Source organism: Crinia signifera, chromosome 8, assembly GCF_055691185.1.
Source record: "Crinia signifera chromosome 8, ASM5569118v1, whole genome shotgun sequence".
Classification (NCBI taxonomy): Eukaryota; Metazoa; Chordata; class Amphibia; order Anura; family Myobatrachidae; genus Crinia; species Crinia signifera.
The window spans coordinates 59,539,056-59,553,363 of NC_139224.1; the positions used below are offsets into that span (position 1 = coordinate 59,539,056).

The 14,308-nt window shown below is 43.0% G+C and overlaps 1 protein-coding gene across 3 annotated transcripts in view; it reads right to left on the minus strand.

The window, feature by feature from the left end:
* SYNGR1 (synaptogyrin 1) overlaps window positions 1-14,308 on the minus strand; it is a 63,418-nt gene that overhangs the window by 15,355 nt on the left and 33,755 nt on the right. For all 3 annotated transcript variants that reach the window (XM_083156512.1, XM_083156511.1, XM_083156513.1), the window contains one exon: window positions 7,633-7,778. In XM_083156512.1, the coding sequence (XP_083012638.1) occupies window positions 7,633-7,778 (146 nt within the window). The remainder of the gene's footprint in view (window positions 1-7,632; window positions 7,779-14,308) is intronic.

Sequence of the window (14,308 nt, forward strand, 5' to 3'; positions counted from 1 at the left end):
TGAAGAAAAGCCATAATTTATGGCGATAGGAGGAGGGCCAAAGTTTATGTTTGCACTAGAGAACAAAAGGTCTTCCGGATCCAATAATAAATACATAAATAATAAATAGTCCCTCAAAAATGGCGTCAGATATTCCATTGTACCTTAGTGATGACCAATCAATCTTGAAACCAACATGCTTGGCATACAGAATGGATTATAGTGGCAGAGGACAAGGTTTTCAGAAGCGTACCAGTGACTGGAAATCACAGACATTGTGACCAAATGAAAGCACTGCTGTAACCCCTCTTGATTCTTTTTTTATTTTTATGTGAACCACAAGCAATAAGGGAACAGATACTCTAGTTAAAAGTTAAATTAATATATTTCCTTCATCCTGATGACCCTACGATATGAATACAATGGAGTTACCATACCATTTGAGAATTTTGCCATCAAATCTGTCAATTCTGTATTAACAGTTGGACAATCTCTTATTGTATATGGCCAGTGCTACTGAATGCATCGGAGATGGACCAGCAGTGGCCACAAGAAATAGGAAAACTTTGCAAGGTTCTTGAAGAATAGGACAGGCTACATGGTAACTGGAAATGCTGTCCAAGCACTAAGAATGAGAAACTGATGATGTTGAGTAACAATATATAGTGAAAAAAAAATATGGAAATACACATCTTGTAGATCTACTCGAGGTAAGAAATTATCCTCTTTTAGCCTGAACAGACTGTTTGTAAAGGTCTTTATTAAATGACTAGATCAAGCAGCCTCAGATTGAGGATTTTTCAGAAGCACAAGGAAGCATGGAAAAGAAGCCAGTCTTCTTCTTTTGGATAAATAAGCAGTTTTATCTTTTCCTTTAACACAGTCTATGAATTGCTCTGCAATGTCCATTTTCAACTGGAGAAAGTAAAATGCTGTTTTTCCAAAATATTCCATGTTGATATAGCCTGGAATTCTATTTTGTACCCTTAATTATGTTGCAAGCCAACTAATCTTGAGCGCTGGTACCCAACAGCACTCTGTAAAGGCTGACTAAAAAAAAAAAAAGTTACTACTACCATTCTTCTTAATTCTTGAAGAAAAAAAACTAAATGTTAAGCAGTATCAGAAAATTTCCAAAACAAATCACTTCTCTGAGCGATCGTTTTTTGCATTTTTTTTTTTTAAATGTTGGTAACAGAAAGATGTAGGAAACGATCTAAACCCCTTATCCTGCAGCAAGTGGTCAACTTTACGCTCCAGAACTCCTGAATTCTTGACAAGATCTACCCAGATCGGAAAATCTCCAACAAGTAGAAGTGCTGCTAGTCACAAGGCTCTCCTGGCAATTATTTTCTGTTCCAGATCCATAAAGAGTCTCTGCCCAAACTGTAAGCACCATAGACACTGAAGCTATAGGTACAATAGACTTAAGTACTGTTACGTACGGGCCTCCATCTTGGAATAGTTGTCCCTGTAGACAGACTGGCCACCACTGCAACAGTGTTAAACTGCATAACATTCAGACGATTACTCATCCTGAAGTTGTAAATACAGTTATGTTTCTTGAGATTAAACAGACATCATTTAATAACTGGCGTTTCCTTTGATGATGCCCAATGATGGACTCTTGAAAAAGACCATGGTTTGGGGTAGCATGTTTCCATATGGTTTTGATAAGTTTAAAGGAGTACATTTGCAATATCAGGATAAAAAGGAACTTGCCTCTTTCTCAATCTCTACTGACTAATCTATGATAGGCACTCAAGCTTAATTATAGAACCTAAGGGCCAGACTGTACATCAGCTATGTCTACACTATTCCGTAATCTTTTCTGTCCCTATACTTCATTTAAACTCTCCTTAATGAAAAAAAAACCCAACAACAACCACCACCACCACCACCACCACCACCACCACCATACAGAAAAGAAAGGCTTTCTGAGTGGGTGCCGAAGGACTCACTGGCAGTCGGGATTCTGACAGTCATTACCCCGATGTCAGTGGGTATTCTCCCTCGTGGGGGTCCACGACCCCAATAGAGGGAGAATAAAATAGGGGAAAGGGGCTTAGTTGAGCTACCCCCGCTGTCAGGAGTCCGGGCAGTCAGGATTCCGATGTTGGGCTAATGACTATCGGAATCCCAACTGTCGGTGTGTTATATTACATCCATTCTGAGTTCCTATATATATAGACCAGTCCTCCCATCCGTCATCATGGGGAACGTTCATTCTCTTCCCAATAAGATGGAGGAGCTAACAGCGATGACCTGGCACCAGCGTGTGTATCGGGAATGTAGCATTATGTTATTTACTGAGACATGGCTAACTGAGATAATACCAGATACAAATGCTTCCTTGGATGGCTTTTACTTGCTGAGGGCGGAAAGGACAAAAGAGAGTGGTAAGAGGAAGGGAGGAGGGCTGGCTGTATTTGTGAATAATAGATGGTGTAACCCTGGGCACATCACTATTAAGGATCAGATCTGTAGTAAGGATATTGAGCTATTAGCTGTTGGCATGAGGCCGTTCTATCTGCCTCGGGAATTCTCGCATGTTATTACGGTAGCTGTGTACATCCCCCATCTGCTAACGCTGAAGTGGCATGTGACGTGATTAATACTACTGTAAGCAAGTTGCAGAATCAGTACCCAAATGCCCTTCTTCTGATCTCGGGGGACTTTAATCATGCCTCTCTTGCCGCCACTTTGCCAACATTTACTCAGTACGTCACTTGTAACACCAGGGACAATAAAATTTTGGACTTCCTATATGCCAACATTAAGGAGGCATACAGTTCATCATCTCTTCCTCCACTGGGTAGATCTGATCACAACATGGTACACATCCAACCGGTGTATGTGCCTATTGTTAACAGGCAGCCAGTGTCTACACATACTGTGAAAAGATGGTCTGAGGAGTCAGAGGAGGCCCTGAAGGACTGTTTTGATTCTACTGCGTGGGATGTATTCATAGACTCTCATGGGGAGGACATCGATTGTCTAATGGATTGTGTTACAGACTAGATTAACTTTTGCGTGGAAAACACTGTGCCGGTAAAAACAGTACGGTGCTTCTCTAATAATAAACCCTGGATTAACCCTGGTATAAAGGCTCTTCTCAAAGATAAAAAGAGGGCTTTTAAGTCAGGCAATAAGGAGGAGCTGAGATCTGTGCAGAGGGAATTGAGGGGGAAGATTAGTGAGCTATAGAAGGAGGATGGAGGAGCAGCTCCAGCTTAAGAATGTTAGGGGAGTCTGGAGTGATCTAAAAAACATTTCCGGGTTCAAAGATGTGGTATCCCAGCCTAAGGAGGATTTCAAGTGGGTGAATGATCTGAACAATTTTTTCAACAGATTTGATCAGGCTGTCACTTCACCCCCGGTAAACTGTCATCATCAACAGCGGTGTCCTCAATCACCCAAGCCAGGGCATAGCTCTACTATCCCTATCGCCTCCACCCTGTCCTTTACAACAAATCAGGTGAGGAGAGAACTAAGTAGGTGTAATGTAAGGAAGGCTGAGGGTCCAGATGGTATCAGTTCACGAGCACTTAAGTCCTGTGCTGGGCAGCTGTGTGGGATAGTGGCAACCCTCTTTAATCTAAGTCTGAAGCAAAGGAGAGTACCAAAGCTGTGGAAAACCTCATGTGTGGTACCTGTGCCAAAGTCAACACATCCCAAGGACTTCAATGACTATAGGCCGGTTGCGCTGACATCTCAGCTGATGAAGTCCCTGGAGAGGTTGGTCCTAGGCTATCTTCGACCCCTGGTGAGAACTTCTATGGACCCATTGCAGTTTGCTTATCAGCCGGGAATTGGTGTGGATGACGCTGTCATATATTTAATGCAGAGATCCCTACCTCATCTGGAGAGGGCTGGGGCCACCGTGAGAATAATGTTCTTTGACTTCTCCAGTGCTTTTAACACCATCCAGCCCATGCTTCTGGGGGAAAAACTGGTCAACTCTGGGGTGGATCATCATCTAATCACCTGGATCCTGGATTACCTTACTAACCGCCCACAGTATGTGAGGACCAGCGAGTGCCATTCTGATACTATTTGTAGTACAGGGGCACCACAAGGAACGGTTTTGGCACCATTTCTCTTTACCCTCTACACTGCAGATTTCACATATAATTCATCAACCTGTCATCTACAAAAGTTATCTGATGACTCTGCTATTGTGGGCCTTATTGTAGATGACGAAGATAGGGAGTACAGAGAACTTGTGCAGAACTTTGCTACTTGGTGTCAGGGGAACCATCTTCAACTCAATACGAGGAAGACTAGGGAGTTGGTAGTTGATTTCAGGAAACGTCAGCATACCCCCCAACTCCTGTGAGTATTCAGGGAATGGATATTGAGATCGAAAGAACTTACAAGTATCTGGGTTTTCATCTGAACAATAAATTGGACTGGACTGATAATTCTGCTGCTTTGTATAGGAAAGGGCAGAGTAGACTTTATCTGTTGAGGAGACCGAGGTCCTTTGGAGTGCAGGGAGCGCTCCTGAAGACCTTCTTTGACTGTGTAGTGGCATCAGCCATATTCTACGGAGTGGTCTGCTGGGGCAACAGTGTTTCAACAGCCAACAATAAGAGACTTAACAGGCTGGTAAGGAAGGCCAGTTCTGTCCTAGGAATGCCTTTGGATTCTGTAGAGATTGTGGGTGAGAGGAGAATGATCAGCAAGATAACATCATTATTGGATAATGCTTCACACCCTCTCAAAAATATTTTGACGGATCTGTGTAGCACTTTCAGTGATCGGTTGCTTCACCCTCGATGCACAACGGAGAGGTACCGCAGGTCTTTTCTACCTGCTGCAATCAGAATGTACAACTGTCATGGTCTGTAGAGACCTACATGTTCTTAGATTCTAGATTTATATTGTTTGGACTTCTTATCTTATTTGCTATTTTCACCCTTATCTGTACTTGAACCTTGCTGTAACAATTGTAAATTTCTACATTGTGCAACGAATAAAGGAATTCTATCTATCTATATCAGAGTTGCATACGGTTGTGACCGCTTTACCATCTACAACTTTATGCCTATGCCAGCATCAGCTCTTTCAGTGATGCATAAGAGTGCTTTTGAATGTGCAAGGACCATGGCGCCTACTGTGTCTTTAAACATTGCAATACCTCTTAATGTGATCGATGGTGGCTTCTAAAGACGCACAATAAAAACTTGCACCTGCCCTATGCCAGGTCCAGATGTTCCATCAGAGTATGGTCTCCAATTTGAGCAACTAAGCATCTGACTGCAGGCAGAAATGCCCAAACATATCACGCCCATAAGACAGACCATCGTCAAGCACGTAAATAGTCACCACCTAGTGTTTCCAATAGGTTTCTAACACACATCTCCATCTCAATCGCGCCTCTGTATGTACAAACGATGTAACAAGAGGTTTTTAGGGAGTTTTGTGCAGGTACAGTAGCAAAATTCACTCAACTTTGTGAATATTGACATTACGTGCATGCTGATGGCCTTGAACCTCAGGCTCTGTATTGGCAGACTCGCATGCTAAAGTCAAAAAGTCTGTTGCCACTTCTACCACAGCTTGCATTTCTTTATGGGACAAGGACCATCCAGGTTTATTGGGAAGAGATAAGCCACCTGGCTATAGACAGCATAAGGTCACCAAAGGGAAAGAGGAGTCACTCTATTTACGATTTCCAGGGAGATTTCTTGTGGTTTTAATACATACTTTACAGCCGTCGTGAATCTGAAAAGAGATTTATCTAACACTGCAAGGCAGGAAAGCCATAAAATAAACCCAGTGCAAATCATCAGATGGGCGCAGCATATTTAAAAACACATACAAAGGAAGTGTCATTATTTTGATTTGTGGGGTTTAATATTTTTGCCCAAAAAATGAATTGGAGTGCTTTTGGGTGCAGATCGTGTATTTTAATGGGGAATTTGATGCCAATAAGTAATTTTCACCTGTAACCTGTGGACTAAGGGTAGTAGGGCCTATGGGTGGCTGCAGCTAGCTGTCAAGGTGCCCACCTTGCTGATACTCGGAAGAATTGTAGGATAACACCTATGGGGGGTATTCAATCTAGGGTCCCAGCTGTCAATCCCTGCCGATAGCTGTGATCCTGGCCTGTTTGCGGCCTGACAGCTGAACAAATGAAATATATTTGTGTGTATTTCATGTGGTTGATGTGTTTATACAGCAGAAATGCAAGATACTTCAAAATATATAATTGAAATATTAAAATATTCCAAAATACAGAATAATCCGTTATCCAAAATTCCCCTGATCCCGAGCATTTTAGATAAGGTATACTCAACCTGTACAAAAATACATTTGAGGATTTAAGCACTAATACAATCCAATAATGAAGCAAATTAACATACAGTTATGATTTATGTATGTTGGTGTAGGAGTTCTATTGCTCACCACAGGATATGGGTGACCCGATTGTTAGTCATTCATAGGGCAGTATTCAATGCTCCTGATTCACCGTTTATGTCGGTGAATCGGGCAGTTTTCACTGCCTGCGGCAGTGGCGTAACTATAGCACCGCAGCCCCCGCCACCGCGAGGGGGCGCTGTGCATATGGAGGCACCGGGGGATGCGGTGCTATAGTTACACCTCCCCCCAATCCCCAGCAGGCTTACCAGAAACTGTCTGTTGTATGGGGGTGGCCATTTTGTGGTGGTCCTCAGCAGAAGAACGGAGACGCCGGGACCAGCGCGAAAGGTAAGGCTGCGGGGGATTAGGGGGGTTTGCATGGGCGGCGGGGGGAGCCCCCCCCCCCCTAACAGCGGGGGGGCGCCCAAAACGTAATTACGCCGCTGGCCTGCGGTGAATATTTTTCACTGAAAATCTGATTCACCGTATTCAAATGTTCACTGTTTGACAAAAGCGAACAGTGAATGCCGGCCAGTTCCCTGTTTCATGCTTGCTGCAATTCGCTGGTGTATTTCAATGGGGTTTTCACTGTGATTCGCCGAGAGTGTATTTAATGCTAGGATGGCGAACCGCTTTCAGCATGATTTTCGCCATGATTCACCATTTTGCCTTTGACCTCTGTTTAAAAAGTGGAATGCGTTCTTTTAAAATAAAAGTGTAATAAAATAAAAAAAAAATAAAAAAAAAAAAATCAGTAATTTTATTTTGTGAAGGGGCATGCTATTTTTATTTATGTGCTTTCAGCGAGCCCCTGAGGAGTTGAATAGTGTGAGAGGGAGTGCTCCAGCCCTACGGAACCCTGTGAATACGCAGCAAATCCTAAACAGGATTCGCTCCACATAGTGAGAAATGTAATTGAATACCTGCCATTGTGTTAACAATGCAAATAACTATGTTTATTTGTCTACAGTACTTGCTTCATTAATGGATTGTATTAGTGCATGAATCATCAATAAATGATTTTTTTTAATATTCAATAACATTAGTACTTCTCATTGACATATCGAACACTACATTTCCAACCTTTATCCACTTGGCATATGTGCAACATTACCACCCATAGGTGTTATCCTACAATTCTTCAAAGTGTATTTTACACATACTAGTGTCAAGTGATTTTAATTACCACAACTAGAAGCATTTGAAGAACTACCTTTAGAGAGTTGTAACTCTACTAGCTTGATATACAAAATGTAGACAAGGATATGCAAGAGTGCTACTCACCCAGGTGAAAATGGAGAAAAATGAGAAGGCTATGGCTGCCCGGGCAGCATCTGCACCCTCGTTCAGTGGGTTGTCCTCAAGGTCAGACACCTGCCATTGGTTGGCTAAAAAGCAGAAGCCGACAAACCAAAAGAAGGCCCACACACCTAGAACAAGGATAAAGATAAAAAAAATAAAAAATATTTAATAACCAAGCTTAAAAAAGTAGAAACAAATATGTGAAGAGATTAAAAACAAGAGAACCTTCCTTTTGCCAAGCTTAAGATGCTATTGGGGTTGTTCAGACCTGATTGCACACCTGCAAATTCGCAGGCCGAGTGATAATCCACTGACTTCGCAAGCCTACAGCTCCCAGTATGCATGGCTGAGGCCATCCAAAGTCTTTTTTTTCATCTCTGGTCATACACAAGTTGATTGACAGGAAGCCAGTGTTTATTGGTGTCACCAAGCCATTTTCTGGGAGTGTCTGGGAAATGCAGGCATTTTCAGAGGGGGTGTGCGAAGTCTGCTCCGGGCCCGATCAGCCAGATTCTATTGCATTGGCCAAGTAGGTTCTGGGTTATGCACAGACTGCACATACTGGGAAAATGATTTGATGGTGTGCACTTGGGAATAGATTTTCAGCTAATCACAGGGCTGCACAGTTAGGGATTTCACTCTGGCTGGGCGGCAATTAGAGGATCACAGGGCTCTACAAATGAGAAGCCCAGTGATCAGGTCTGAATAACCCCCTATATAAGAATAAGGACTTTTGGAAAAGTGTGGCAGCCATTACTGTGGCTACAGTTTAGTACTCATCACTGGTGTTCTTTATTGAGTGATGTAGTCAAAATGTTAACAGATATGAACCTGGTAAATTTAACTGAAGCTGCAGCACCTTGTACAGAATGTCACCACTAGATCACCAGGGACGTTTTGTCGCTAATCTGATTATGTCAACATTTCACGGTACATCTTCTCAGAATATACAACCCCCATTTGATGACATACACTTGAAGCCACTTTGTTCCTTTCAAATATCCTTGTGAACACAGGGATTTCTCATCAATCGTTCTCAGCAGGAGTACACATTGATCTCTCTTCAGTACATCAATGCTATCACTCTGGAGGGATTTCCCACACTTGTGCTGAAGCTATTTTTCACTGTTTTTGCTCATCACATTCCAACATCAATTTCACAGATGTATTTTGGTAGAACTTTTGGTATTTGTTTCCTAGCATGGCGCCCATCGCATGCCTTAATTAGTGGTATGCAATGGGACCAGATTTTCGGGTCCTAAGAGCCGCACTGTACCACTTTAAAATTGCGATGCATGCAATTAAAATCGCATGCGATGCGATCGAAACGATGATTTAATTGTACATGCACCCTGATGGGTGATTAGTATGTTATATGGACCCCTATCGTTAACGCCACCGCCACTATTAACGCCAACCCGTGGCGAGCGCATCGAGCCTGTGAGGGGCGGCGGTACGCGTCCTCCGACCTTTTCATACCTCTACTATCCACGTCGGCATGGAGTTGATTTTATATAGTGTGGCGAGCGCAGCGAGCCACCGAGCCCGAAGCGTGGCGAGCGCAGTGAGCACCGCGAGGGGACGCAGAATACATGTGAAGTTATCCACATCCGCTCGCCACGCTTCGGGCTCGGTGGCTCGCTACACTATATAAAATCAACTCCATGCCGACGTGGATAGTGGGGGTATGAAAAGGTTGGAGGACGCGTAGCCGCCCCTCGCGGGCTCGACACGCTTCGGGTTGGCGTTAATAGTGGCGGTAACAATGGGGGTGCATATAACATACTAATCACCCATCAGGGTGATTGTACAATGAAATCATCGTTTTGATTGCATCGCATGCGATGCGATCAAAACGATGTAATAAGATTAAAATCGTGGGCGCCTACGAAGAAGAAATATTACGCGGTTCTTGGTTTGGCATTAAACCACCTGTCAGAGAACTAAAAGCAGGATTCTACCTGTATGCTATTCCTATTGTTGGTTGAAACGATTGTTTCAACCACCTTGCTGTTTGTTTTCCTTAGAGGTGTGTCAACAGTAGGTTTAAACAATCATCAGACGGGCTGTTGCTGATCTCTGGACTTTTCAAGGACTCCGTGTTTTTTTGTTTTTTGTTTTTTAAATAGAAGCTGCTGGTTCTTTGCTTTTTTTTTACTGAAAGGGAGTGTTTTTTTTGTGTTTAATCTACACAAGTATCATGCACAATAGACACTCCCTTGCTCTTCTATTTCTAGGTTGAATGGGAATCTACCAGTTGGTCTTGGTCTAATTTTTTTTTTTTTAACATCATTGATTTTTATTGAAATAAAGAAGAAAAAGAACATACATTTTCATCGAGATGTTACAATATGCGAAGGGGGGTAAAGGGGTAAAGGGGACCAAAAACACAAAAAAAGCAAAAAAGGCGTTATAGGGGGAGAGGGGAGGGGGAGGGGGGTTGTACATGAATCAAGGTGAACATATAGTATACAGTATAGTACTCCAATAGTGTATTTAAAAGTAGCGTACATTTACAGTAACTTATACATTTATGGTGTTGAAAGATAAACCGTAGGGTCTAACAGGCAGGGGGGCCTATCATTGCTAAGGGGAGTCGAGAGCATTCTCGATGAGGCTAAATTGCATGGGGTCAGAATTGGATGGTTTAGGGAAGATTGACGCCCCAGCTCCATCTGTAATAAATTCACTCCAAGGCGACCAAAGTACTAGTGGCGATGAGGCTTTGTAGGAGTACGGCATGTATTCTGTCTCCATAGCAAAATGAAATTGAATTTTGTGAATGACCTTTAGTAAGGTGGGAGGGGACGGTTGCTTCCATAGTTGTGCTAGTGCGGCTCTTGCTGCTATGAGGATTTGTCCAAGGACATATCGTTTATGAGTTAAGATGTCATCTGGGAATAAATGTAATAATGCAATGGAAGGGGAGGGAGAAAGCTTTAAAAGTAGCACATCATTGATTAGGTTAAATACATCCAGCCAGAACTGACGTAGAGCCTTACACGACCAAAAAACATGGAAAACATGGCCAATCTCACCGCATTGGCGCCAGCAATATTTAGAGGAGGAGGGCCAAATGGTGTGTAATCTGTCGGGAGTTAAGTATAGCCTGTGTAACAATTTCACATGCATCTCGGTGTGGTTCAAACATCTTGAGATTTTAAATGAGGTGGCTAAAATGTTGTTCCATTGGGATTCGGACAAGTTTATCTGTAAGTCTTTTTCCCATTTTTTCCGAGATTTATATTCTGGGGCTGGGGCTAGATCTAGAAGGATCCTGTACCAAAATGAGATTTCTCCTCTAGGTATGGGGTGGGAGATTCTAGATAGAACTGTAGGTATGAGGGGGTTACTAGAACTTAGCGACTTAGCAGTTTTTTTCCACCAATGTTGAATTTGGAAGTACCCTAGTAATTCTGAGTCAGGGATTTGATATTTATTTTGTAATATAGGGAATGGTAGTAGTAGTGTGCCATTTAACAGATCGCCAAATGTTTTCGCACCGCAGGAGACCCACTTTACAAGATTCAGGTTAGGTATAAGTTTGGCAAGGGATTTTAATGTGATGTGGGGGAGAGTGGAAGAGGTATGTAGTTTATCAGCGAGTTTGTCCCATATTTTCAATGAAGACTGGGTAGACGGTAATAAAGAAGGAAGGGCTGGTCTTAGAGGCTTAGGTACGAACACTGCATCTGCAAGCGGGAAGTCGGTACAGGCTGCTCTCTCTAGGATAGCCCATTCTGTAACTGAGTCTGTAGCGCAGATATGATATGTTTAATTTGGGCTAAAACACAGGCTTCATGGTACATTGTCAGATCGGGGAGACCTAGACCTCCCTTAGCTTTAGGTGGGGTCATTTTTTATTTTGCGATTTTTGGGGGTCCAGTTGGCCAGACATATTTGGTCAAGATGCGATTACATTCATTTAAGTATTTAGTTGGGACAGAGTAGGGGATAGTGCGGAATATATACATTAACTTGGGTAACAGAGTCATTTTGAATGCAGCTATGCGGCCCAGCCAGGATATCTCATAGTTAACCCAGGATTTAGTGAGGGAAGAGAGGGTCATGATCAGGGGTGGAAAATTAACCTCAAAAGTTTTTGATGTATATGCCGGGATGTTAACACCAAGATATTTTATGAATTCTGATTGCCAGTTGTAGGGGTAGCAAGTCTTAAGGGATGTTGGGATGTTGGTGCCCTTTATAGGGAGGGCGTCCGTCTTTGTTGTATTTAGTTAGTAGGAGGCCCTACTGTAAGAGTCTAGGATCGCGTGGAGATGTGGGAGGGTAGAAGAGGGGTTCGAGACAAACACAAGAACATCATCAGCAAATAGGCAAAGTTTATGGTTTAGATCCCCTACTTTCATTCCTGGAAAGTTGTCGTCATTGCAGATCTTTATTGCTAGGGGTTCAATGGCCAAAACAAAGATCAAAGGGGACAGGGGGCAACCCTGCCTAGTTCCGTTAGAAATTGGAAAAGTGTCGGATAGAAAGCCATTGCTGAACACGCGGGCCGATGGAGCTGAGTACAGAGAGAGAATTGACTGTAGAATTTGACCGCGGAAGCCAAATCTACACAGAACTTCCTTCATATATGACCAGTTTAGGCGGTCAAAGGCTTTCTCTGCGTCGAGTGACAGCAGGAGTAGGTCCTGGTCGCTGGACAAGGAGTCCAGTAAATTAAAAACTCTCCGGGTGTTGTCCGAAGCTTGTCTGCCAGGGACAAACCCCGCTTGGTCCGCGTGAACCAACAATGGCAAGAACGAGTTTATACGGGTAGCTATAAGTTTTGCATATAGTTTAATGTCCCCATTTAATAAAGCGATGGGGCGATAGTTCTGGCAGTATGCGGGGTCCTTGCCAGGTTTTGGGAGGGTTATTATTTGAGACTCTAACATTTCTGAAGGGGGAGATCCCAGTGTAGAGATCGTGTTAAATTGTTCCGTCAATGTAGGAGTTTAAATTTCTCGGAATGAAATGTAGAAGTCATTGATGAAGCCATCAGGGCCAGGGGCTTTACCTTTGGGCAAGGATTTTATAGCAGCATCGACCTCCGAAGTAGTCCATGGGGCATTTAATGAGGCTAGATGCTCATCAGTAAGGGACGGTAAATTTAAGTCATTTAAAAAGGAGGTGATAGATGCGTTGGATGGTTGAAAGGTTGAGGAATCCTGGGAGAGGTTGTATAGTTGTGCATAGTATTTAGCAAAATGGTTCGAGATATCTTTGGGATTTAAAATCTTAGCATTATTATTAGAGTAGATATGCTTTATTCTATTCCTAGCTTGTTGCATTCTAAGTTTGCGGGCAAGCATCTTTCCTGACTTATTACCAAATAAGTAAAATTTCTGGCGTAATTTGTTTAATGCTGTTTGGGTTTGGGCCACAAGGAGTTTTTGAAGTTGGCTACGGATGTTGGACAGTTCTTTGCGCAAAAGTGTGCTAGGGGAGGCTTTGTTTCTGTCTTCAAGTTCAGTCAGCTTAGACTCTAGATCGCGTTGGCGCTCCATATTTAGTTTTTTAAGGGTGGCCCCCGCTTGGATAGCGGCACCACGGGTCACCGATTTAAATGCGCACCAATGGTTCAATACTGATGTGTCATGAGGGGCATTTGTGGCTATGTAAGAGTCGATACTATCTGAGATAATTTTTTTCGTCATGGCATCAGATAATAGGTGAGGGGATAGGCGCCACGGTCTCTGAGGGATATGGCGAGGGTTAGGATCCCAATACCACAGTAATGGTGCATGGTCAGACCATGTTATAGGGAGGATATCGAGGGATTTTGAGTGTTGTAGCGTCCATTTGTCACTAAGTATCAGGTCTATCCTAGAATATGTATTGTGTACTGGTGAGTAGTATGTGTAATCTAGTCCAGATGGATTTTGTATTCGCCAGACATCATATAAATCGAATTCCGTCAGTAGATTACGAAATGCGGCGGAAGGGCCAGAGTTAGTGGTGGTAGTAGAGGGTTTCGACGAAGTTGTTTTAAGGGACTTGTCAATTTTGGGATTCAAGACTAAGTTAAAATCACCCAGGACCATTAGTGAGCCCCTGGCGGACTTCCGGATCAATAGGAAAAGTTTACGGAGGAAGGGGATTTGGTTCGAATTTGGGGCGTAAACGGATACCAAAGTGACCAGTTTGTCATTTAAGAGACCTGTTAGGATCAAGTAGCGGCCATTTTTGTCTGAAACCTGGGAATGGAGAACAAATGACGTATCTCTGTGAAAAAGAATAGCCACTCCGTTGCGTTTGAAAGGGCCATTAGCGAAGTATCCAAGGGGATACTTGTTGTCTTTTAACATAGGGGGCCGTAGGGAAGAGAAGTGTGTTTCCTGTAGCATCACGACCCCAGCTTTCTGCTTAGCAAAGAAGGAGAGAGCCAGTCTACGCTTATTTGGTGAATTAAGACCTTTAACATTCAGTGATAGGACCTTTGCCATAGTGTATCGGTGGGGTTAGACGATAACCAATGTAGACTATACATTTCAGGGAGGGAGTCAGTGGGTATATATCTTCTAGCGAAAGAACACAACATGAAATAACAAAACATGGACAGTAAAGGGAGGGAGTGAGCAGGTTTAGAAAGGAAGGTGATAGGAAAAAGGGGAAACCAAAGGAAGGGAAAAAAACAAAACAGCCCAGTGTA